Source organism: Dipodomys ordii, unplaced genomic scaffold, assembly GCF_000151885.1.
Source record: "Dipodomys ordii isolate 6190 unplaced genomic scaffold, Dord_2.0 Scaffold1, whole genome shotgun sequence".
Taxonomy (NCBI): Eukaryota; Metazoa; Chordata; class Mammalia; order Rodentia; family Heteromyidae; genus Dipodomys; species Dipodomys ordii.
Window position 1 is genome coordinate 24,157,052 of NW_012267217.1, and position 24,673 is coordinate 24,181,724.

Sequence of the window (24,673 nt, forward strand, 5' to 3'; positions counted from 1 at the left end):
GAAGGAAGGAAGGAAGGAAGGAAGGAAGGAAGGAAGGAAGGAAGGAAGGAAGGAAGGAAGGAAGGAAAAAAAGGAAGGGAGGGGAAAGAAATTGCTGTTCTGGGGCTTAGGGGGTGGGGGTGCTTGGCTTATATTAAGGTGAGACTCACCTTGGGGACTGATGTGGGAGTCTCCAGTGATAGCCCCTGTTAGCACTCCCTTACTAATACCCAGGTAAAGACTAGAGAAGGCACCTATATGAGAAGTTACAACTTTGAATCATCTTCTTTTTGTGTCTAGGAACACGCTTTTGGAGGTGATGTTTGCATAATTGAAAGGTGAAGGGACAGCGAAAATGTCAGCCCTCAACTGGAAGCCCTTTGTTTATGGAGGGCTGGCCTCCATCACGGCCGAATGCGGTAAGGAGCCCGGGACCCTAAAGTTGCGGTGTGACAGTGTTTGAAACCTAAGGTTGATAGTTTGGTGCTTTGTTTCATTTTGTCATGACAGGGTTTCTAAGTAGTCCAGGCTGATTGGTTTACTTCAGGCTCTCAAGTGCTAGGATTATGGGCATGAACAAATGCACAATATGAGCTTGTACAAACATTAACCTTAAAATTCAGAAACACTTTCTGTGGTATGTTTTGAAGACCTGATAGTCATTTTGGCTACTTATTAGCCGTTTAGGGTTGAAAGTTCAGTGAGAGAAAAGTTGAGCCTGTTGATCTGTTCTATGAATGCTGTTTGGATTACGTCTGACCCTGTTTTCCTTATCCTTCCCCCACTGTGCCATTATTAATCCATTTGACTGTCAAAAAGTTTGGGAAGCTCAAGGGTTGCCCAGAGCCAGATTGGATGAACTGTACTTGTTCAGTCACTTTCTAACCTTGTGATTGTTTGTATTCTGCTGCTGACGTCTTCATCTGTGGAGTTTCCTATCTGACCCTAGTTGTCCCTATGTTTATGCTCTAAATCATTCATTCAACACATACTGAGTGGGCCAGGTACAATAGCTCATGCCTGTAATCCTAGCTACTCGGAAAGGCTGAGATCTGAGGATCGAGGTCTGAATCCAGCCTGGGCAGATCTACCTCTTGCCAATTAACCAGCAGATCTCTGATTGCCAATTAACCAGCAAAAAAAACAGAAGTAGAGCTGTGGCTCAAATGGTAGAGTGCTAGTCTTCAGTGAAAAAGATAAGGAACAGCGCCCAGGCCCTGAGTTTAAGCCCGTGTGTGTGTGTGTGTGTGTGTGTGTGTGTGTGTGTGCGTACAGCATATATAAGGTCCTGTGTTTGACCCCCAGCCCTGCAAGGAAGGAGGGGAGGAAGATAAAAAGATACATTTATGCTTTTTGTTTTGTTTTAATCCTGGGGCTTGAACTAAGGGCCTGAGCACTGTCCCTTAGTTTCCTTTTTGCTGAAGCTTTTTGAGTGACAAAACTGTGGTACATTAGCTATAGCTCTACTTCCAGCTTTTTGCTGCCTAATTGGGGATAAGTCTTAAAAATTTTCCTGCCTGAGCTGGCTTTGAACCGCAATCCTTAGATCTCAGCCTCCTGAGTAGCTAGGATTACAGAGGTAAGCTGCCAGCGCTCCACTATTAATTTTTTTAAATAGAAAACAGACTGCACAGTGTGTGCCATTTCTTATTGTTTCTGCCTCCATTTTATAGTGAATAGCTTCTTAGTAATGCATCCTTATGGATACTTAGTGAAGTTTCTTTAACATTTAAAGGCACATTTCCAATTGATTTAACCAAGACACGACTTCAGATTCAAGGCCAGACCAATGATGCCAACTTCCGAGAAATTAGGTACCGAGGGATGCTGCATGCATTGGTGCGGATTGGCCGGGAAGAAGGGCTGAAGGCCTTGTACTCAGGGTAAGTGAAGAGTATATGCTTCTGTTTGTTAACCCTTTCCAGTGGAGATGACAGAGTTAGACTTCTTAAAGAAACAGTAGGGATTTGAGACATATCGGAAAGCAATAACTAAGCATGGTAGAGTCTAACATTTAAATTTCATCTCTATATTTTGTATATGTTATAGAGCGATTGTTTTGGTAAAACAATCTGTTCATTATATTCAGATGCAGACAACCATGCAAAAATGGCATTTGTTTTAAACAGCCTGCTAATCAATTTTTTACTACTGGAAAGAAGAGCCCTTTCTCTTAGTTATTCTGAGTGACTGAGGTTTTGTCATAATGAAAATGACATAGTGTAGCACCAAATTGCTTTTCTTCATTCAGCCTTGAGTGGACACTGCTCTGTTGGCTTGTTTTTTTTTCCTGATTTTTTTTTCTGGTACTAGGCTTGAATTCTCATGTGGCTTTTTGTTTTTGTTTTTGTTTTGTTTTGTTTTGTCCAAGGCTAGCTCTCTACCACTTGAGAAATAGCTCCATGTCTGGCTTTCTGTTAGTTAACTGGAGATGGGAGTTTCATAGACTTTCCTGCTGAGACTAGCTTTAAACCATCCTCAGATCTCAGAGTCCTGAGTGGCTAGGATTACAGGTGTGAGCCAAATAGTGTCCTGCTTCCTGACACTGTCTTGAACTTATTTCAGTGCTGTGATATAAAAACTTTTAGGAAAAGGAAATACTAGACACCGCTGTCTAAGGTATTTGAGATGAGCTCCAGAGTAACAGAGTAGGATTATTTCTGGTACTTGAGCTATACCTGGCTGAGGCCTGTTTTCCCAAGTGTTTTGTGCTGAGAAGGGATGTTCCTGAGAATCCATTTAAGGGTTCTTGAGTTGGGTGTGGTGGCTCACACCGGTCACCTCAGCTTCTCAGAAGCAGAGGTAGGGAGGATCGAGATTCAGGCTTGCCTGGGCAAAAAAAAATGTGAGCCCTTGGACGGGTAGGAAAAACTGGGAGAGAACAGGAGAAGGGATGACATTGTCCAAAAAGAAATGGCTCTTTTTCTTGATTTTTGTAACTGTATATCACCCTCTGTATTTCACCTTTATAATAACAATAAAATAGAAAAAAAAAGTGAGACCCTATCCAAAAAATTGCTAAAGCAAAAAGGGCATAGGGAATGGCTCAAGTGATAGATCACTTGTCTATCAAGTATGAGGCCCTAAGTTCAGAACTTGTATCACCAAAAAAAAAAAACCCTGCAAAACTAGTGTTGTTGGATCATGTTGCTCTCCTTGAGGATTTGAGTGACTTTTGGATGTTCTTGGTCCCCCTGTGTGGTGGTTTGACAGGATTGCCCCTGCCATGCTCCGCCAGGCCTCCTATGGCACCATCAAGATTGGCACTTATCAGAGCTTGAAGAGATTGTTCGTGGAACGCCCAGAAGGTGAGTGGGAATCTGTCTTCTATCTGGGGACAGCTGGTGGACTGTTGATTTTTGTTGTTGTTGTTTGCACCAATCCTGGAGCTTGAACCTCAGGGCTTGAGTGCTATCTCTGAGCTTTTGTGCTCAAGTCAAGTGTTCTACTACTTGAGCCACAACTCTACTCCCATCTTTTTTGTTGTCGTTGGAGATAAAGAATCTCGTGAGCTTTCCTGCTTGGCTGGCTTTGAAGCACAATTCTCAGATTTCAGCCTGGTGGGTAGCTAGGATTACAGGCCTGAGCCACCGGTGCCTGGCTTGTTGATCTTTTCATTTCAGTATTTTTGAAGGGGATTTCTTCATCTTAACATTTTATCATGGCAAAGGAGAATGTCTGGGTGTAAAGTTTCAACAAATTGGGCTTATAGAAAATCAGGTATCAGCCAATAGTACTCAAGGAACCATCTCTACAAACATTTTAATTATTTGTCTTTATGTGCCTAGACTAGGGGATATGTTATTACCATTTAATGTAACATAATTTTTTTAATCCTGTGTATTGTCACCTGTTTTTTAGGAAAGCATTAAATCCTTTCTTAGTGTTAAGAGCTCTGTATTCTTTCACTGGTGCCTGTCCTGGGGCTTGAACTCAGGGCCTCTTGCTGTCACTCAGCTTTTCCCTCTCACAGGTGGCGCTTTGCTACTTGAGCTATGCTTCCAGTTCCAAGAGCTCTGAGTTCTAATAGACTGTGGCTGGTTGGTTCTGGGGCTTTGTTTTAATTCATAAAACTGCTTCTCTCCGTCTCTCCCTGTCTCCTTCAAATGAGTGGAATTATCAGTCCCTGTTACACAGAGAGATGAACAAGAGCCTTGAAAGTACTTTGATGATGTCAAACTAAATACATATCCTATGCTTTAGAAACTTCCTGTGCCTAATAAATCCTCGTGTTATCTCCTGGGAATTTCTCTTACTCTCCTAAGAATTCTGCCTCATTTCACTCATGAAGCTCTGAAGCCACATAAAATTAAATTGGTACATAGTCCCTCACTTTTTTTGGTTGGTCGTGGGGCTTGAACTCTGGGCATGGGTGCTGTCCCGTAGCTCTTCAGCTCAAGGCTAGTGCTCTACCACTTAAGCTACAGCACCACTTCCTGCTTTTTCTGTTTTTGTGGTGCTGAAGAATCAAACACAGGACCTCATGCATGTGAGGCAAGCACTCTACCACTGAGCCAACTTCCCAGCCCCCATAGTCTCTCACTCTGCATGATGATTCCAATTGATTTTTAGATATCAAGAAATTTGGCCAAGCAAAATTCCTTTAGTCAGCAGTATTCCTTTTTAAATTGCTTGATTCAAAGAGCACACCTGTCTTCATTCTAAGGTGAATGAGGTGTTAATGAAGCATACGGAAAGAACTCCATGTGTATGAAAAACCAAATACTTTGTCTTTGTTTACAGATGAAACTCTACTGATCAACGTCATATGTGGAATTCTTTCTGGAGTCATATCTTCAGCCATTGCCAATCCAACCGATGTGCTAAAAGTAAGCTGTGCTAGCTATATCTTAGGGACACATCTCACATTTTCTTTCCTTTTTCCCTTTCTCTTTCTTTTCCTTTACTTTTTTTTCTTTTTCCTTTTCTCTTTATTTTCTTCAAGACAGGGCCTCATTCACCCAGGCTGGCCTTGAACTTGCAGTCTTTTTGCTCTATCTCTCAAGTACTAGGATTATAGACTTGTGCCACCATGCTGGTCCCACATTCAACATTTTCTAATTGGGAGCAGCATTCAGATAATGAAATATAATATAGGTGAATCTGTTCATAATTTATGAAGTCTTAAATACTCACTAAGTGGATTTCCCATTGATACAGATAGGTCTAAAGTAGAATTCATTTTGGAGACAAGATTTTTAGTGATTGTACAAAAAAGAAAAATTTAGGGTGTGGATATATTTGAGTTCCTTGTTCCCTTGCTTATTGCTTCATAAAGCCAGATGGGATAGCAACACCATGACAGGTATGCCTGGAGTCTCAGCTGCCTGGGAAATGGAGTTGGGAGGACTGTGGTTCTAGGCAAACCAAGGCAAAAATTACAAGACTCCATCTCAACAAACATGCCAGACATGGTGGTACACATCTGTGATCCCAGATGTGCAGGAGGCTTGGTTGGATGATCACAGTCCTGTGTAAAAATGCCAAGACCCTATCTGAACAATAGCTAAAGTGAAAAAAGCTATAGGTGTGGCTCAAGTGGTAGAACACCTGCTGGCAAGCATGAAACCCTGAGTTCAAACCCCAGTATTGGCGCCTGCCACAACAGAACATGGGTTACGGGGGGGGGGGGGATACAGACCTGTAACCCTAGCTACAGGGGAGTCAGAGGCAGGAAGATTGTGAGTTGGAGCCCAACCCTGGCAAAGTTAGTAAGTCTCTGTCGCAGTAACAAAATATTAACAAAAGGACTGGGGTACGATGAACGTACTGAGAATACTAGCAATACAACCTCTTTAAATCCTTTTTGGAATAAGACTAGGGACTAACTAAATAAAGTCTACATGAGCTATTTCCTTTTAGAGTACCCCTCCCCCCTCCACTATTTAACTAGTAAGCTATGCTTCTGCTTTGCTCTGCATGCGGGGCCGCCCACATGAGTGGGAGGAGGGCCTTGTCCTCAGAGGTCCTCCAGTCTCATCATCTAGCCTCAAAAATAGATGAACATGTTGAGTTGTTCTCCATGTATGAGGCCACAGATTTATTTTACACTGGGGTAAAAGAACTAAAGGGGAAAAAAACCTGTACTCCTATTAATTTCTTAAATATATCTCAGGGCTTATAAGAAAGCAATTCCTGTATTTTAGTTTCTTTTCCACTATTAGGGTGGCTCCAAACAGTTTCCTTAGAAGGTAGTGGTGCTAGATTTTTTTTAAGTAGTGTGAAACCCTTTTCATTTTTAGGAAAGCAAGGCACTGAGACCTGTGGCTCATGACTATAATCCTACCTACACAGGAGGCTGAGGTCTGGGAATCACAGTTCCAAGTCAGCAGAGGCAGACACATCTGTGTGATTCTTATCTCCAAATAACCACCAAAAAGCTGGAAGTAGAGGTGTGGCAACTGGTAGAGCATCAGCTGTTGAGTGGAAAAAGCCAGGGGACAGTGTGAGGCCCTAAGTTAAAACCCCAGTATTGGGGGGAAAAAAAAAGGTAAAGAGCTACATCAACCATGTATCTGGTAGAAGGGCCACATGGCCCTTGTGGCTGTTATGAGTTCAAGTGCATCAGAGTGTAAGTTCAAGTGCATCAGAGTGTAACAGCATCCTTTGGCCAGCTCACTTGCATACCTTTTGGTCCAATGGGTTGGAAATACTTATGGCTAGGAGCAGGTTCAGAACCATGTTTGTTCATGCTTGATGCATAACTAATTAATCACATCAAGCATTCAGAATTGTCATCACTTTTGATTCCTGTTTGGTAACCTAAAGTCAAATTATATTATTTTCTGTCTTACCCAAAAGTCTTTTTTTTTCCCTTTTCCTTTTGTTAGTTTTGAGGCTTGAACTCAGTGCCCAGGCACTGACCCTAAGCTTTTTATGCTCAAGGCTAGCTCTTGACACTTGAGCCATAGTTCCACTTCTGGACTTTTGGTAGTTACATTGGAGATAAGAGTCTCAGAAACTTTTCTTCCCAGCCTGGCTTTGAACCTCGATTCTTAGGTCTTTGCCTCCTGAGTAGCTAGGATTACAGATATGAGCTACTAGTGCTTGCTCATGCTCCCTGATTTTTTTTTTAATTTAATAAAGGCATATATAGGATTCTACTAGGTACTTTGTAGAAATTTTAGGGTTCCTAAGAACTAATCCTTATAGGCTTTTTAATCTCCTGAGGACATTTTATTCAGATACACTATTTTTTTTTTTTTGGTCGGTCCTGGGGCTTGAACTCTGGGCCTGGGCACTGTCCCTCAGCTTTTCAGCTCAAGGCTAGTACTCTACCACTTGAGCTACAGCATCACTTCCTCCTGAGGACATTTTAAAGTAGCCATATTTATATCCAGTTTGTTTTAAGGAATATTAAGCAGTAGCTAGAATGATTTTCAGAAGTGGTTGTTGGTGGTGGTGAATGTACTGGTTTCCTTCTCATGTTGGTCTTTAAATAATCTCTAGATCCGAATGCAAGCACAAAGCAACAATCTCCAAGGAGGGATGATAGGTAACTTCATTCACATTTATCAGCAAGAGGGAACAAGAGGTCTGTGGAAGGTAAGCTACAAAACAGATCCAACTCATTCACTTCTTTTAACTTTCTTCTTGTTTAAAATGTTTCATATTTCTTTTCTTTTCTTTTTTTTTTTCTTTGTCTTCCATGGGGCTTGAACTTGGAGCCTGGGTGCCATCCCTGAGTCTTTTGCTTGAGGTAGCACTCTACCACTTTCTTAGCATCATTTCTTGTTTTCTGGTGGTTACTTGGAGATAAGAATCTCATTTCCTGCTTGGGCTGGCTTTGAACCATGATCCTTAGATCGCAGTCTCTGAGTATCTAGGATTACAGGCATGAGCCATTGGTGCCTGGCTTAAAATTAGTCACATTTCTATTAATTTTAGCTACTGGTATCTGGCTGGTTTAAATCTTTAAATGTTTTTGGGTTCCAGTTTCATTGATTGGTCAATATGGTTTTGGGACTATAAATGAAGTTAGTTTTTTGTTTGTTTGTTTTTGTCAGTCATGGGCTTGAACTCTGGGCCTGGGCGCTGTCCCTCAGCTTTTCAACTCAAGGCTAGCATTTTACCACTTGAGCCACAGCACCACTCCTGGCTTTTTCTGTTTATGTAGTGCTGAGGAATTGAACCTAGGGCCTCATGCATGCTAAGCAAGCACTCTCACTGAGCCACCTTCCCAGCCCATGAAGTCAGCATTAGAACTTAGAGCTTTTGAGCTTTTTGAGTGTTCCCTTTTATTTTTTTTTACTGTGTCACTCTACATTTCTACCTACTAACAGGAACATGTAAAACTTGGTTGTAGGTGGGCACTGATGGTTCACTCCTGTAACTGTAACTACTCAAGAGGCTGCAATCTGAGGATCATGGTTCAAAGCCAGCCCGGGCAGAAAAGTCTGTAAGGCTCTTATCTCCAATTAACCATCAGAAAACTGGAAGTGGTGCTGTGGCCGAGTGGTAGAGCACTCGCCTAGAGCTGACGAGCTCAGGAACAGCACCCTGGCTCAGAATTCAAGCCCCATGATGACAAACAAACAAAAATATTGGTTGTAATTTGTGGAGTGGAAACCTTTGAACACTTGTGCTCTGTAGAGCAGTGTCTGAATCCTCTCATCCATGTTTTTACTAGGGTGTGTCCCTCACGGCGCAGAGGGCTGCTATCGTTGTTGGTGTGGAACTTCCAGTGTATGACTTCACCAAGAAGCATCTGATGCTCTCGGGTCTCATGGGAGACACAGTCTATACCCACTTCCTGTATGTTTATACGGTTTTTAAAAAAATTGTTGTTATTAAATAGCTGTACAAAGGCATTATATTTCTGTAAGCCAGGTTGTGAGTACGGTGGATAATGTCACCTTTCCCTTGTTTTCCCCCATTTTTCTCCTACCCTCCCTACCCACAGGTTGGCATGAGGTTAGGGTGGGAAGAGAGTATAACTTTATAAAAATATTATGGGAGTTTATTGTAAAAGTATTTACATATTTGAAAATTTACATCAGCGATCAGACAAAATAATCAACACCTAGTGAGTTCTGTGGTAAAACAGAGAGTTTAGTAGAACCTGCCACGTGTGGAGGCCAGAATCGTGGAGAGATCTTTGTGTTTGATCTGTAGGAACAATATTAACTTGATATGGGTAGCATTACTCTGACGCACTACCAACTCCTATCAAGTAACGAAATGGAATAGATCACCTTTGGAGACTGCTCCTTCGTGTTTCACTGCATTTTTTTTTTTTACTTTCTATTTCAAAGGTGTTCTTAGCTGTAACTGGAGTTTATAAGCCAAATTGTCAGTGTTACATTTAAGAAGTTTGTATTCCATATTAATTTCACGTGTTTTGGCAAGGAGGCTAACTTCTGCCTTTGACAGCAGTAGTTGGAGTTGAGTAGTGGTTGACTTTTTGCCTTTTTCCAATCCTGTCTTCATAGCTCGAGCTTCACCTGTGGTCTCGTGGGGGCCCTGGCCTCAAACCCTGTGGACGTTGTGAGAACACGAATGATGAATCAGAGAGTTCTTCGAGATGGCAGTTGCTCTGGCTACACAGGTACCCTGGATTGCTTGTTACAGGTGAGGATGGGCATGTCTATGCAGAGTTGTAAATTGTATACATGTATATATTGTAACTTCAGTGATTCAGTTATTACAGCTAAAACTAAGATGAAGCTGAGAGCCTCTGACTCATACCTGTTATTCTAACTACCCACGTGGCTGACATCTGAGAATCATGGTTCTAAGCCAGCCTGGGCAGACAAATCCAGAGTCTTATTTCCAATTAACTAGCAAAAAACCAGAAGTGACTAAATGGATTACAGAAACTAATCAAGTATTCTCTAAGAGAAAAAAGTCAGAAGTGAAGGTCTGTAGCTTCAAGAAGTAGAGCCCCAGCTATGAGCAAAACAAGTTCAAGCCCTAGTACAATCAACCAATCAAACAACCGCTGAGTGATACTCTAAAGCTCTGACATAGATATGTGCCACTTTATTTTGGCCACATTGAGGTTACCTTTGTTTGTTTGTTTGAACTATAGGCACAGGCCACCACCCCTAGCTGAGGTTAACTTTGACAAAAGTACAAAAATATAGTTGAATAGAGAGATATAAAAGCTTATTTTCTGAATACCTTCTCTGTGCTCTGAAGGGCAATAAAATAGTATTGTTTTCTGTAAACACAGAACTGTATCTAAAATCCACTTTCTGCCTGTGGAGTGAGTCTAGAAGAGTCCTTATCCAGACACTTCTCTCAGAGGAGTGCATCAGTCTTCTGTAACTCTCAGTTCTGAAACCTGGTCTTTGGGCTTCCTGTTCGTGGGTGGATGAATGTTGTCCACTGTCTTCCCATTGGATTGCCAGCAGCCAAGAACTAGGAACCACCTCTTCCACCCACCAAGTATTGCATTAATGAAGCAAAAAAAAAAAAAAAAGTTTTTTTTTTTTGGGTCCGGTCATGGGGCCTGAACTCTAGGCCTGGGTGCTGTCCCTTAGCTCTTCAGCTCAAGGCTAGCGCTCTACCACTTGAGCCACAGTGCCACTTCCGGCTTTTTTCTTTTTGTTTATATGGTGCTGAGGAATCGAACCCAGGGCCTCATGCATGCAAGACAAGCGCTCTACCACTGAGCCACCTTCCCAGCCCAAAAGTGTTTTTTTTTAACATGAGAAACAAGTTGACTTGAATGTCATGAAAGAAAAATGGTAACCAACTAAAGCCAAGAACATAGTGTTGCTGTTGCTCCTGCCACATCACTTAGTTGAACGAAGGGAGGTTCATTTTGACATGAGACATGACCATATAATACAGACTCAACTCCTTCATTACTCTTCCTTATCTCTCTTCCCTTATCTTGTCTCCTTTATCTATCCAATAATTTAGAAAGTAGACATTTCTTTCTTTTTTTTTTCTTTTGGTCCAGTCGTGGGGCCTGAACTCTGGGCCTGGGCGCTGCCCCTCAGCTCTTCAGCTCAAGGCTAGTGCTCTACCACTTGAGCCACAGTGCTACTTCTGGCTTTTTTCTTTTTTTGCTTGTATGGTGCTGAGAATTCGAACCCAGGGCCTCAGGCATGCAAGGCAAGCGCTCTACCACTGAGCCATCTTCCCAGCCCCGAAAGTAGACATTTCTGAATGATATCTTTCAGGGGGCAGATATTAGGGTTTGAACTTAAAGCCTTGGACAGGCAAGTACTCTACCACTAAGCCACATTCCCTTTTCTCTGAATGAAATCTTTACTATCATTGAATCTTTACTTCTGACCTGTTAAGAAACCCCAGTGGCATGGAAGCCAATGAACCTATTGAGATTAAATCTACTTTCCTGTTCATTCAGCTTCATGTGGGGTTCATTCTACCTTTTTATTTATTTGTGCTGGTACTGGGTGCTTAAACTCTGAGCCTCATACTCTTTCTTGGCTTGAATCACACTTGCACTTTTAAATTTTTGCTGGTTAATTGGAGATAAGAGTAGCTTGAGTTTGCCCAGGCTGATTCTGAACTATGATCCTCAGATCTTAGCCTCCTGAGTAGCTAGGATTCTAGATGTGAGTCACTGATGCTTGGTTTTGTTTTTTTGTTTTTTTATAAAGTGTAGTTCCTACAAGGGAACTTCACCATGGTAATCTTACTTTCACATGATTCAATCAGATTGCTGGACACTGGTAGCTTATGCCTATAATCCTAGCTAACTCAGGAGGCTGAGATCTGAGGATCACAGTTTAAAGCCAGCCTGGGCAGGAAAGTGTGTGAGACTCTTATCTCCAATTAACCACCAGAAAACTGGAAGTGGCGCTGTGGCTCAAGTGGCAGAGTGCTCGCCTTGAGGCTCAGGGACAGTGCCTAGGCCCTGAATTCAAGCCCCATGACTGAAAAAAAAAAGTTAAAAAAAAAGAATTAAAAAAAAGAATAATTTAATGAGATTAACCTCATCAGTTGCTCTCTTTCTCTGTTGTTCAGTAGCTTGCTTCCTCCCTCCCTCCCTCCCTCCTTTCTTTCTTTCTTTCTTCCTTTCTTTCTTTCTTTTGCCAGTCCTGGTGCAGACCCTGATCCTCTCTGTACTCAAGGCTAGTGCTCTACCACTTGATCCACAGCACCATTTCCAGCTTTTTCTGTTCATGTGGTACTGAGGAATTGAACCCAGGGCCTCGTGCATGCTGGGCAGGCACTCTACCACTGAGCCATATTCCCAGCCCTGTTCAGTAACCTTTAGTGAGTTTCCTAATGTCATCTTCACACATAGACACCAAACATCAATATTATAGAGGGCACTCTACCACTTGAGCCACAGTGCCACTTCTGGTTTTCAGGTGGTTAATTGGAGATAAGAGTCTTATGGACTTTCTTGCTTAGGCTGGCTTTGAACTGCAATCCTCAGATCTCAGCCTCTTAAGTAGCTAGGATTATAGGCATGAGCCACCTGTGCCCAGAGAGGGCAAATATTGCTGAGTAGTCCTTCCACTCAATCACTGAGCCAAAACTCTTGCCATGGTTCAATTTTTATGAAAATAGTCTGACAACTATTAAGCATTCAATATAATTGGGAAATTGGACACTCAATCTTTTTCTCTTGTTTGCTTTTTAACAGACATGGAAGAATGAAGGATTTTTTGCCCTGTATAAAGGGTTCTGGCCTAATTGGCTGAGGCTTGGTCCCTGGAATATCATTGTATCCTTTCCTGTTGTAGTGGATTTGAAAAAACATAATGTAGCAAAAAATATTGCTTATACAAACTAGCAAATTATTAACTTAAAAGTAAATTCTTTCCTATTTGAGTTCTTTAAGACATAACTATTCTGTTTCTGTTTCAGGAAATATAAAGTCTGGGTGCTAGACACTGTGATCTTAGTTTAACAATATAAATTATTAAAATGACTTATCTTTCAGCTGGGCATTGAGGGCTCACATTTGTAATCCTAGCTATTCAGGAAGTTGAGAAAGGCTTGGTTCAAGGCCAGCTTGGGCAGAATGTTTATGAGACCTTATCTTGAAAAGTAATGGCAAAAAGCAAGGCTGGATATATGGCTCAAGTGGTAGAACACCACTATAGCAAGTGAGAGGTTCTGAGGTTAAACCTCAGTACTACCAGATAATACTACTACTACTAATAATAATAATTAAATAGTTATTGAAATGTAATAAGGCAATAAATATCTCATTGGATCCTGCTGAAGAGCTAAAAGTATTCATAATTTCAGAGCAACAAGGATTGGTATTTCTAGCTGCTCTGGGGAAGGATGTGGTTAATAATAAGACCCAAGAATATTTCCTGTAGAGACTGCCTGAAGATAACCACACAGGAATTGGCTGTGGGGTTGTTTGGCTGGCCTAAAATCTCAGCCTCCTGAGTAGCTAGGATTGCAGGTGTGAGCCACTAGCACCTCCAAAGCAAGGCTTACCAAGGAAGCTTTCTAAGACTTGTTGCAGTGGCACAGAAACCAATCAGATCTCAGCTGTGGTCTTTCTGTTCCAAACTGACCTTGGACACATTTATGGGTTGTTAGTTTGAGAAGTTTTAGGATGGGGCTTCTATGTTTGATAAGGTCCAGCCTTAACCCATAACTCCAGTTCTTTGTGACTTATGAGCAGCTGAAGAAACTGGACTTGTGACACAAGTTCAAGGCCGCCTGAGACTACCTTCTCAAAGCGCAAACTTCTGCAATAGTTGAGCTTTCTGTATTCCACTCTGCTTCTCACTTGGCTCATCACAGCTCTGGGATGGGAGCCACAGATGAAGACTGGGTTCTTTCGATTGCTGTGTGTCAGCATCAAATGCTCTTCGCCAGTGCTAATGGCCTGAATTGTAACCTCCAAACACCAGTCCTTACCATTGAAGTGCCCTTTGATACCCACAATCATATACACAAGTACATATTTCTTGTTATAGAAAACTTGCAACAACAACAGCAGAAAAGAATACAGGCACTGTATGTTTTTTTCTTTTGGAAGAGGAACTCCTGATGCTACTTTTCTCTGCCTGTTCTGAAAAAGCACTGGGAACCATGTGATGCAGCTTCTGAGAGGATGTTGCTGTTTCTGAACTGCGAGAAGCTCTTGCTATTTGTCAACTGAAGATATTTCAGGCTGTGAAGACCTGGACTTTTTAACCCCAGGTTTAGACAGTGCTAGAAGTAGATCCTCAGAGTATTGCACTGCTTTAAAATTTCCGACTTTGTCAGGATCTCTCACTTATAATAAGTGATTTTAAGCCTTTGAAGACTTTACCTTTGTGAGGAATTGTTAAAATATGTTAACACCTTAATCCAAGGTGGTGTGATGTGTTGGCTTTGAAAGTTACCAGTGTATGTTGTTTGGAGTGTGTTGGTGGAAGATGTTTGAAGCTGTTTGACTTCTGTCTCAGGTAATTTTAGGAATTGGCTGTGTGATTCTTTTAAAAAATTCTTTTTGTGCTTGCATGGTCTTCAACTCATGGTCTTGAGCTTTTTGTTCAAGGCTGGTGCTCTATTACTTAAGCTACAGCTCTATTTCCAGCTTTTTGGTGATTAATTGGAGATCAGAGTCTCATGGATTTCCCTGCCTGGGCTGGCTTTGAACCATGATCCACAGACCTCAGCCTCCTCATCAGCTAGTATTGCAGCTGTGAGCCACCATGCCACACCACCTTTTCTTTAAAAGAAATGTATTAGCATATATTATTTGTATAGAAGGGGAGTTTCCTTGTGATATTTCTATATATGCTTCCAGTGGTCTCCATCAACCTCACACCTTCTATGGCTTTTTAGCCACCTCCTTCTTAAAAACAATTTTAACTGGTTTCACTGTTTTGTTTTTCATATAGGCATATTCTACTGTATCCATCCCCCTGTAGCTGGTACCCATCCCCAACATCTCTTTTATTTTCCTGTCATTCCTTTTAGTGTATATTAATTGTACCAAAGGGTTAAAAAAGACAATTTCTTTTCCCTCCCTCCCTCCCTGCTTCCCTCCTTCCTTCCTTCTTTCCTTCCTTCCTTCCTTCCTTCCTGGCTGGGGACTGAAATCAGGGCCTCAAATAAGGAAAGCTCTTCACCACTGAAGCTATAGCCCTAGTCCCAAATGATATCTTTTTATCTAGTTTCTGTTACATGTTTTTTTCCTTCTTGTAATGATACAGCAAATCATTTTTCTTGCTTGTCATTTTCCTTCTTTCTTGTTTTCCTCACATTTTTAAGATGAAAGATGACTTTTAGAGCCCCAAGAGCTTTCTACCTGTAGAAGGCTGGAAACGGATTAGATTTTCTTGGATGCCTTGCAGTCTGCTCTTTGATTATTGTGGTGCTGGGATGGAACCCAGGCAAGCACTGTTGACTTCATCCTAGCCCCAGGCTTGCCTTTGGGAACCACACACTATCTCCAGCTCTAGGGCAGGCTACTTCTACATTATGTGCTATGCAAATTTCCAGTTTGTCTAGTCCCTGGCTTCTTCCTTCTTGGGACAGAAAGGAATAGAAGATTTTCTTGGGGCTCATTCATTTTTTTCTCCAAGTCATTTTCACTTTGTCTTCTTTGCTAATGCTTCCTTTGAAAAAGGACCTTATGAAGTAGAATTTTACTTCCACAAGTAAGACAGAGTCTTGAAAAGACTAAGATAAAAATTAGAAAGAGAGAAAGAAGGATCATTGATAGCTTATTGGTGGTGTGGACACCAGATGGCAGTAGAGGCCCTGAGCTCATTCAGGCCTTGCTTCTGGCATTGAACTACATGTTAAAAAAGATTTTTTTTCTTATCAGAACATTCCATTAAGCAATAGACTTTCTGCTGAGAATCTTTCACTTTTGAGTTCTTTGAATTAAAAGGTTGTTTCATCTGAGCTACTTTTCTAAAATGTTGAAAATATTTTATTTTTTTCAAGTATGTAATTTCTGAAATAGAAACAAATACATCTCAAAGACTGTTATAAAGGGCAAATGTCAGACAAATTACCAGTTTATTATGGACAAAAAAGAAACTCAAAACTTTCCTGGAAAACTTCAGCAATTTTAAGACAAAAATATGGTATAGATTTATTATGTGCCTTATAGAACAGGATCTTAACCTGCTTTTTCTGTTTCCTGGAATTAATGCAATGGTTGAAATTTTTAACCAGGAAATAACTTAAGGATTTGAGAAACTTGATCCTCTTTGTTCCTGGGTATCGTTACAGCCCTCTCTTCCTCTGGACAGTGCTCAAATATGACTAAAGGATTTCTAAATTTTGTTATTTTTGTTTTTATTTTGTTTTGTGTATATGTGCGTGCTGATACTGGGACTTGAACCCAGGGCCTGGACACTGTTCTCTTAAGCTTTATTGCTCAAAGCTAGTGCTCTACCACTTGAGCCACTGCTTCACTTCCAGCATTTAGCTGGTTAATTGCAGATGAAGAGTCTTATGGACGTTTTTTCCTGGTCTGGCTTTGAGCTATGATTTTCTGATCTCAGCCATCTGAGTAGTTAGGATTACAGGGGTGAGTCACCAATGTCCAGTAGTGTTTTGTGTTTTTTTTTTTAACTTTTATGACTAAGTTGAAGGAAATGTTTTGCTTCTTGGTTTCTTTATGGATTTGTGAACTCATGATGCTAAGCATTGCTGATCTGTACTACTAAAGAGTGGCTCCTATTCATCTTTAACCATGTGCTAGAAGTAGTCTATGTTATGTAGAATATACCTTCTTTGTAAACCTTTATACTTTATGCTCTTTATTTAAGCATTGTAGGAATATGTAGTGTAAACCTCATTTCATTTATTTAATAAAATGGAGTAATATATAAAAATGAAATGACTGTGGTTATTTCTTTTCTTTGGTTGAAAACTGGGATTTGAACTTGGTACCTGATACATTTACTCATTGGCTAGTGCTCTACCAATTGAGCCACAGCTCCAGTCTGGACACTGTTCTCTTAAGGGTTATTTCCCCTCAACCCTCCCCCACCCCCTGCACATACTCCCCTTCCTACCCCCAGATAATAGGGACATTTAGACAAAGGCAAACCCAGCGAGTGCAAAGGCTGGGTGGATGCATAAAGAACGTGGTGGGATCATCTTCCTCACTGCCTGGCACTAGTGAGACACCCCCCACCCCCCCCAGCCCCCCCCCCCCCAGCCCCCTCTCCCCCACTGTACTTTGCCATATACCCTGCCACTCAGTGGAGGCCTGTGAACTTGACTCTGAAGTACACTGGCAAGGTAGCACATTAACAACTCCAATGCAATGGTGGCAGTGCTGTAAATTGTCATGTCCTTTCAGTCCTCCTTCCAAATGGAGGCAATAGCTGGGATCCTTGGTCAGCCACATAGGGACAGCTGTGAAGTAGCTGGGCATCCACAAGAGTAGTTCTGGAAATAATAGCAGGCTGTTCTTGTAGAGCTGAGTAAGGTGAGTCTCTTTGATTACCCCACTGGTTACCCCTGGCTCCTTCTCCTTCCCTTTCTCTTTCTGACCTGGAACATTCCAGCTCACTCATTCCCAAGACATTTTCTATTTCCAGGGACTTAACCTAAGACACTGCTAGGGGAGGAGGCTAAAGAAGCAAAGGCATGACTGGAATGTGGAAGTTCCCGCTTCTGGAGCAGATAGTAGAGAAGTTACCATTGGTGCCTTTACAGCAACAAAAGTAGGAGACAGTGCACTGTTCTCAAATTAGAGCCCGTCAGAACGTTTTTAAATGTGTTGCATTTCAATCTATTGTTTCTGGTTTTTTACTTGAGTTGTGCCAGAAGGGTTTTGATTCAACAAGTCAGATTATGAGTACAATGCATCTTGATCAATGTCAACTCTTTCATCCTTCTCCTTAGTCTTCTCTTAAAAACTACAGTTAATGCAGCCAGGCACCAGTGGCTCATGGCTTGTAATGCTAGCTACTCAGGAGGCTGAGATCTGAGGATATCGGTTCAACGCCAGCCTGGGCAGGAAAGTCTGTGAGACTCTCCAATTAACCAGCAAAAAGCTAGAGGTAAGACTGTGTCACAAGTGATAGAGAACTAGTCTTCAGTACAAAAAGGTCAGGGACAGTGCCAGGCTCTGAGTTCTAGCTCCAGTACTGGCATGCTTTCACCCACACGCGTGAGCGCGCGCGTGCGCGCGCGCACACACACACACACACACACACAGACTACATGAATGCATATTCTGAATCACTAATGCAACAATAGTTTAGGATTATCCTAGGATTTCAGCTTCTACCCTTTTTCTTTATGCATATAAGACTTTTAATCAAGCTACTGAAAAATAATAGGTTATTCTAATATATAAATGTTCTGCAGATGAACTACTGGGATTAAATGCTTCCTGTATGATTCAAATGGTAGAGGACCAATATGTGGCTAGGATGACCTAACCCCATTGAACCCCAAAGAAGCTGTGTAGCTGTGGCCCTGATCATATTTATATTGCCTGCAGTGATTAGCTTCTCCAGCAAAACAAAACAATGTCTTCCATCTCATTAATGCTATCTGTTTCAATGTTACTGGTAATACATTGTTATATGTTATACTTCTGTTGGCATGTAACTTGCAAATCTACTTTTATATAATCATAAACTTATGCAAAATTTTATTCTTGTTCATACTTAGGCAATGCAATGTAATTATTCATGTCAATATTGAGCATCAGCATTTTTTTTTAACCAGGGCTTGAACTCAGGAGCTTACATTCTCCATCAGTTCTCTTGCTCATGGCTGATGCTCCATCTACCATGGAGCCACACCTCCAATCTAGATTTTTGCTGGTTAATTAGAAATTAAATTAGAATCTTGTAAACTTTTCTGCTGGCTTCTAACTACCATCCTTCCTGAGAGGTTTGGATTACTTGTATGAGGCACTGGCATCTGGCTGAGATCTGCAATTTTCTTTTTCCAGTCCTGGGGCTTGAACTCAGGGCCTAGCCTCTGTCCCTGAGCCTTTCTGTGCTCAAGGCTAGCACTCAACCACTTGAGCCACAGTGCCACTTCTACCTTTTTCTGTTTATATCATACTGAGGAATCGAACTCAGGCCTTCATGCATGCTAGGCAAGCACTCTACCATTAAGACATATTCCCAGCCCCTAGAGCAGCAATTTTTAAGAGAACTTTGTGTATCATCACTTAACTTGGAGATATTCCACAGTAGTACAGAGAGCACTGGTTCCTGCCAGGATATCTAAACTCTTACAATGAGAAACACAACATCTTTGGTTTGTAGGATAGATTTGGCCTGGCCATTAAATTTTCTTTCAGCTCTAAATTCTGTTCTTAAAAGGTCAGAGCCCTCATGTAGGAACATGTCAAGCAGTGATTTGTGCTGTTTCTACTTTGAGATGACTTGTTAGATGACTTGTCAGATGACTGCCAATACTACTGGAAGGAAGCTTCTAGATGCCCTGGTTCAGGGAGGAGCAGGATGAGGCCTTCCATAACTGTTACTGGCTCTGGCCCATGGTAATGTTTCTTTATGAGATATATGAGAAGGAAAACTTAGAATCACCCAAGGGGTTCTCAATCACTTGGCTCCTTATTTGGAGCCCTTTCCCTCCCACCTACTCCCACCCGCCCCCGCCCCCCCACACCTCTGCACACCTATGGCTGTGCAGACTGAATCCTTCTGGGTATATCATGGAAAAATGGTTGGGGAGCACTTGAGCATGCTGTCCTTGGAAATTCTCGATATGGTTCTGAAAGATCTTGTACAATGGAAATGAAGTCCTTGGAACTTTGGAAGACCAAAGAAAAGAGAAAAATCTAAAGGACTTGGAGTTTCTCCTTTTTCTTTTTTCTCTCTTCCTCTCTATCTCCTTCTATCTCTACTTTTTCTCCCTCATTTTCCCATCTTCAGTCATTGAAATTTAGGTTTGTAAGCCCTCACATGCTTGATTTTACCTCATAGCCCCTGATGAAGCAAGTTCTGGGATTATTTGATGCACATTTCACACTCAGAGACAGAGTTTAATTGCCCACAAGCATGTGTGGAAGGCACCAAGGTGCCCATTCTTGGGTGGTAGTGAGGCAGGACAGATTAAGGGAAATGAGGCCTGGTAAACGGCAGCCAAGAATTAAAAAACAAACACAAATAACAACAACTTGGCTTAGAGCAAATGCAGGAGACTGATCTTTACCCATCAACTTCCCTTAAAATTAAGGAACTAAAGTCATGTTATGGGGAAATGCATCTGGATAGTCTAGAGAAAATAAAGTGAATGGCAGCCAGGAATTTAGAAACAATATATTTAGAAACATAGCACTATCTCCTTTGTTGTAACCCTTGTACTCCTTCATAAGATGCAGTATCAACACAAGGTGGGAAAAGCAAGGACAGTTTTCTCCACCTGACCTTGCCTGCTGGCTCCAAACAGGGTGTTCTAAAATCTGAGAAAGACATCACACACAAAAAAGCCATGTACCCTGGAGACGCAAATACTTGGAAAAATGGCTTCTTGGGATACAACATGCTCATCCCAAAGAATAAACATGTGTGGCAGATGCATTCTACCTCAAAGATAAATATATTACAGAATGCACTCTTTCCTAAAAGGGATGCCCAAACACAATGGTCATATAGTTAAAGTACAGGTCAGTCTCAGAGATCCTGAGCCCAAGTGCTAACAGTGTAACACCAAGAGTGTTAGGAGCAAAGATAAACACCTATATTTGCACGACTTTAAATAAGTCAGACCCTGCTGTCATCATATAATACCCTGATGTCAAAGAGCCCAGGGTGTCTCTCCCTTTGATAGCATCCACACTATGTTTAGAGTGTGCCCCTGCCTTCCTGCTTGTCTGTTTGTCTGTTTGCTCACTTAATCAATAAAGCTTTTCCAAGTTTTCTTACCATTATGATATCCAGAAATTCTTATTCTGAGGGCAAAGTCAAGGACCCTAAGTGAAGAGTCTCTACTTTTAAAGGGAAACTTCACAAACCCTCACCAGCACTGGGTGAGGTGACAGTAGGTTGTGGGACAGGCAAATGTTGGGAACTGTCTGAGCCACTGGTCCTGCCTGAAAAATCCAAACTGCACCCCTCAACTAGAATTAAAAAAGGAAAAGAGCCAGGTGCTGGTGGCTCACACCTATAATCCTAGCTACTCAGGAGGCTGAGATCTGAGGATTGCAGTTCAAAACTAGCCCAGGCAGGAAAGTTTGTGAGACTCTTATCTACAATTAACCCCCAGAAAACCAGAAGTGGCTCAAGTGGTAGAGCACTCACTTTGAGCTGAAGAGCTCAGGGACAGTGCCCAGAGTTCAAGCTCCACTACTGACCAAAAAAAAACCCAGAGAAAGGAAAATAGATCTTGGGTGGGGAGGGGCCTGGCATGCCCATTTGTGTTCTCTGGTGGCACCTGGACCAAGGCTGCCTGGACCCAACCTTCCATGGTAGCCACTGGCAAGGTTTAGCTGTGAACCTGGCCCTGCACTCCTCACCATAACCAGGTGAGGATATGCTGGGCAGGGTGGCAGGTCTTGCATGGAAGAGCTCAGGGATCTGGGGCAGTCATGGAGTCAGTGGTTGGCCAAAAGGCCTATGTACACCTAGAGACCCCTCCTCTGTTCCTGCTGGGAGGGAGGGAACCTTCTTTTTGTATGTGGGGTTAGGAGCATCCCGTTTTAGACATTAGGTTAGAATAGATTTACCACTAGTTCATATGAATGACTTACACACATAGTCCTTTTGCTCCCTGGCAACATCAGTGAAATCACCAAAGAGGGACTCTGTCCCTGAACTCCTCAGTGCACTCAGCTCTTTTCTCTCTTCTTGCTGTCAGTATGACTGTATGTATCCCAGGCTGCGGAAACTGAAATGCAAATGGCACTGTTAAGAAACCTCTTTCCCTCACCATTCTGAAAGACTCCTCAAAGCCACTGGAAAGCTGACTTTAATGGACTGACCCAGTTTGTTTGCTTAAGCCTTATTATCTTCCTTTACTTCCCCTCCCCAGCCCAACTTCTCACCACCCCTTCTCTCCCCTTCCCTCCTCTTCCTGTCCTACTTCCTTCCTTTCTTTTCTGTGCCGGGGTTGAACTCAAGGCTGCCTCCCCCTTACTAATCAAGTGTTTTATCACTTTGAGCCATCCCCCCCAGCACCCCTCAGTTCTTTTGCTTTATTTTTCAGATAAGGTCTTGTGCTAACTTTCCAATCTTGGCCTTGGATCCATCCTCTTACAGCTAGCTGAGATTTCAGGCATGGAAATTGATGCCTGGCTTCTCCTTTTATGCAAGTCTAGTCCAGCAATAGCACGTAAGCACATTTTGTAGATCTTTGTGGATTAAGATAATTTCCTAGGGCAGAAATCACATAGTATAAAGACCATACTCACACATTGCCCAGGCATGCTGGCCGTGGAATAGACAAGTGACCACTCATGCCTAGTGCCCCTGAGCCAACCAGTTTGCTGCCTAGCCCTCACCCCAAGGGGCAACTCAGAGCACAGGAATTTACTGTGTGCATTTGGGTAGGTGTTAATAGGGTACTAAGTGTGGACATAAATATGTATGGCTGTAGGACATATTCAAGTTTTCAGCAGAATTGGAACTAAAATTTACTTTGATCTTCAACCTAATATTCATTTTTAAGCAATTCTTAAAAATTTTTTTTCATTTAAATTTTTGAATTGTTTTTGTAAAGGTGATGTGCAGAGAGATTACAGTTATATAAATCAAGGTAATAAGTACATTCTTTTCTTTTTTTTTTGTCGGTTGTGGGACTTAAATTTTGGACCTGGGCACTGTCTCTCAGCTCTTCAGCTGGAGGCTAGCACTCTACCACTTGAGCCACAGTTCCACTTCCTGTTTTCAAGTGCTTTATTGATGATAAGAGTCTTACGGTGGGGGCGGGGGGAAGGGATAGTAAGACAAAAACAAAGGAGGGGGTAACAATGCTTAATAGGGAATGTACTCATTACCTTACTAATGTAACTGTCACTCTTCTGAACAGCATCTTTACAAGAAAATAATTTAAAAAAAAAAAAGAAAAAAAAAAGAGTCTCAGGAACTTTTCTGCCTGGGCTGGCTTTGCACTGTGATCCTCAGCTCTCAGCCTCCCAAGTTAGCTAGAATTACAGGCGTGAACCACTGGTGCCCAGCAAGTACATTTTTTTTGACAGTCACCCCTGCTCCCCCCTCTCCAAGTTTTCCCCTCCCATTCCTCCTGCAAGTTGTATAGTTCATTTTCAACAGACTGTCTAGTGTGTATCACTGCTGCATTTGTTTACCCTTTGTCCCACCATTTTTGTGCCTCCCCCATCCACCCCAACACAAATAAATGGACAAACAAGATGAAAAGAAAACAAAAACAGCAACACCCCCAAACCTCTTGTCTCTATTTCTTGGAGTTCATTTTGATAAATACTATTTTGTATGGTCAGATGCACATAGGTATCATGTTCCTCTCCTAAGGAATTCCTTTTAAAATACACATCCTAAAATGACTTTGTCCCACTGTTTTCTAATTTCTCTGCTAGAAGATAAGTACTGATAACCAAGTACTATGAATCCTTTGAGACCTTTCTTTGGGGTGGCTTTTTAAAATAAAAAAATGTGATGAAGCCGGGCGCTGGTGGCTCACGCCTGTAATCCTAGCTACTCAGGAGGCTGAGATCTGAGGACCGCGGTTCAAAGCCAGCCCGGGCAGGAGAGACCTTGAGACTCCTATCTCCAATAAACCACCAGAAAACCGGAAGTGGCGCTGTAGCTCAAGTGGTAGAGCACTCACCTTGAGCTGAAGAGCTGAGGGACAGCGCCCAGGCCCAGAGTTCAAGCCCCATGACCGACAAAGAAAAAAAAAAAATGTGATGACATTTACATTGTTCACCAACTTCCTTTTTAATATACAGTTGCATCTGCTTTATTTTACCTACTTTAATGTGCATACTTCAATTTAAAATTTGTATTTAATAGATGAGGGAGATGATGGGGTTTGAAGTCCTTGTTTCCTGCTCAAGAGATGACAGAAGAGAGGAAACCCCACTAGACATCAGCAGAGGGAACTAGGTGGGACCAGGCTAGTCCAGGCTGCTATGGGAGTCATCAGGATACTAGGCAGAGAGCACTGCTATGGGAGAAGTGTCCTCAAAGTCCCCAAGCAGGGGGAGGAGAAATCTCATCAGAAACAGTAGTGCTTGGTGCCCTGGCTGATATGTCATCCATGCCTAGGCCTGCTTGGTCATGGCTAGATATGGCTGGAATGAATCTGAGTGTCTTCAAGGGTAACACCCAAGCAAGCAACATGCTTCACACAGCATGTAGTGAGCATATAATTCGAAATACACAATAAATTTTCTCTTATGTCAATACTTATACATTTTCTTCCTTCAATTGCTGAGGAATAATGTATTGCGCGTGCATATGCATGCTACACATATTTATGAGGTGCACTTTGATCAGGATTGATATAGTGTATACATCAGGGTAACATTTCTATCGCTTCTGAAAGTATCCTTTTGTGCCTATGTAATCCATACAGTAATATAAGCAGAACATACAATACTTCGTTGTTGGGCAATGGACTCTTTTTTATTTTTCTTTGTACTGAGGTTTGAATGCAGGACATTAAGCATGCTAGTCAGGGGCTCTACCACTTGAGCAATGCCCTCTTGCCATTTCTTCTTTATCTTTAAAATTTTATTATTATTATTACTATTATTATTATTATTTTTTTGGTCCGGTTGTGGGGCCTGAACTCTGGGTCTGGGCGCTGTCCCTCAGCTCTTCAGCTCAAGGCTAGTGCCCTACCACTTGAGCCATAGCGCCACTTCCGGCTTTTT

At 41.9% G+C, this 24,673-nt stretch overlaps 1 protein-coding gene across 3 annotated transcripts in view; it reads left to right on the forward strand.

Moving 5' to 3' along the window:
* Slc25a30 (solute carrier family 25, member 30) overlaps positions 1-14,421 on the forward strand; it is a 27,313-nt gene extending 12,892 nt beyond the window's left edge. For all 3 annotated transcript variants that reach the window (XM_013025062.1, XM_013024940.1, XM_013024993.1), the window contains exons 2-10: positions 280-398; positions 1,715-1,862; positions 3,193-3,287; positions 4,723-4,808; positions 7,429-7,524; positions 8,609-8,733; positions 9,411-9,549; positions 12,551-12,631; positions 13,532-14,421. In XM_013025062.1, the coding sequence (XP_012880516.1) occupies positions 335-398; positions 1,715-1,862; positions 3,193-3,287; positions 4,723-4,808; positions 7,429-7,524; positions 8,609-8,733; positions 9,411-9,549; positions 12,551-12,631; positions 13,532-13,573 (876 nt within the window). In that variant the 5' untranslated portion in view covers positions 280-334 and the 3' untranslated portion in view covers positions 13,574-14,421. The remainder of the gene's footprint in view (positions 1-279; positions 399-1,714; positions 1,863-3,192; positions 3,288-4,722; positions 4,809-7,428; positions 7,525-8,608; positions 8,734-9,410; positions 9,550-12,550; positions 12,632-13,531) is intronic.
* Positions 14,422-24,673: the final 10,252 nt, after the last annotated feature.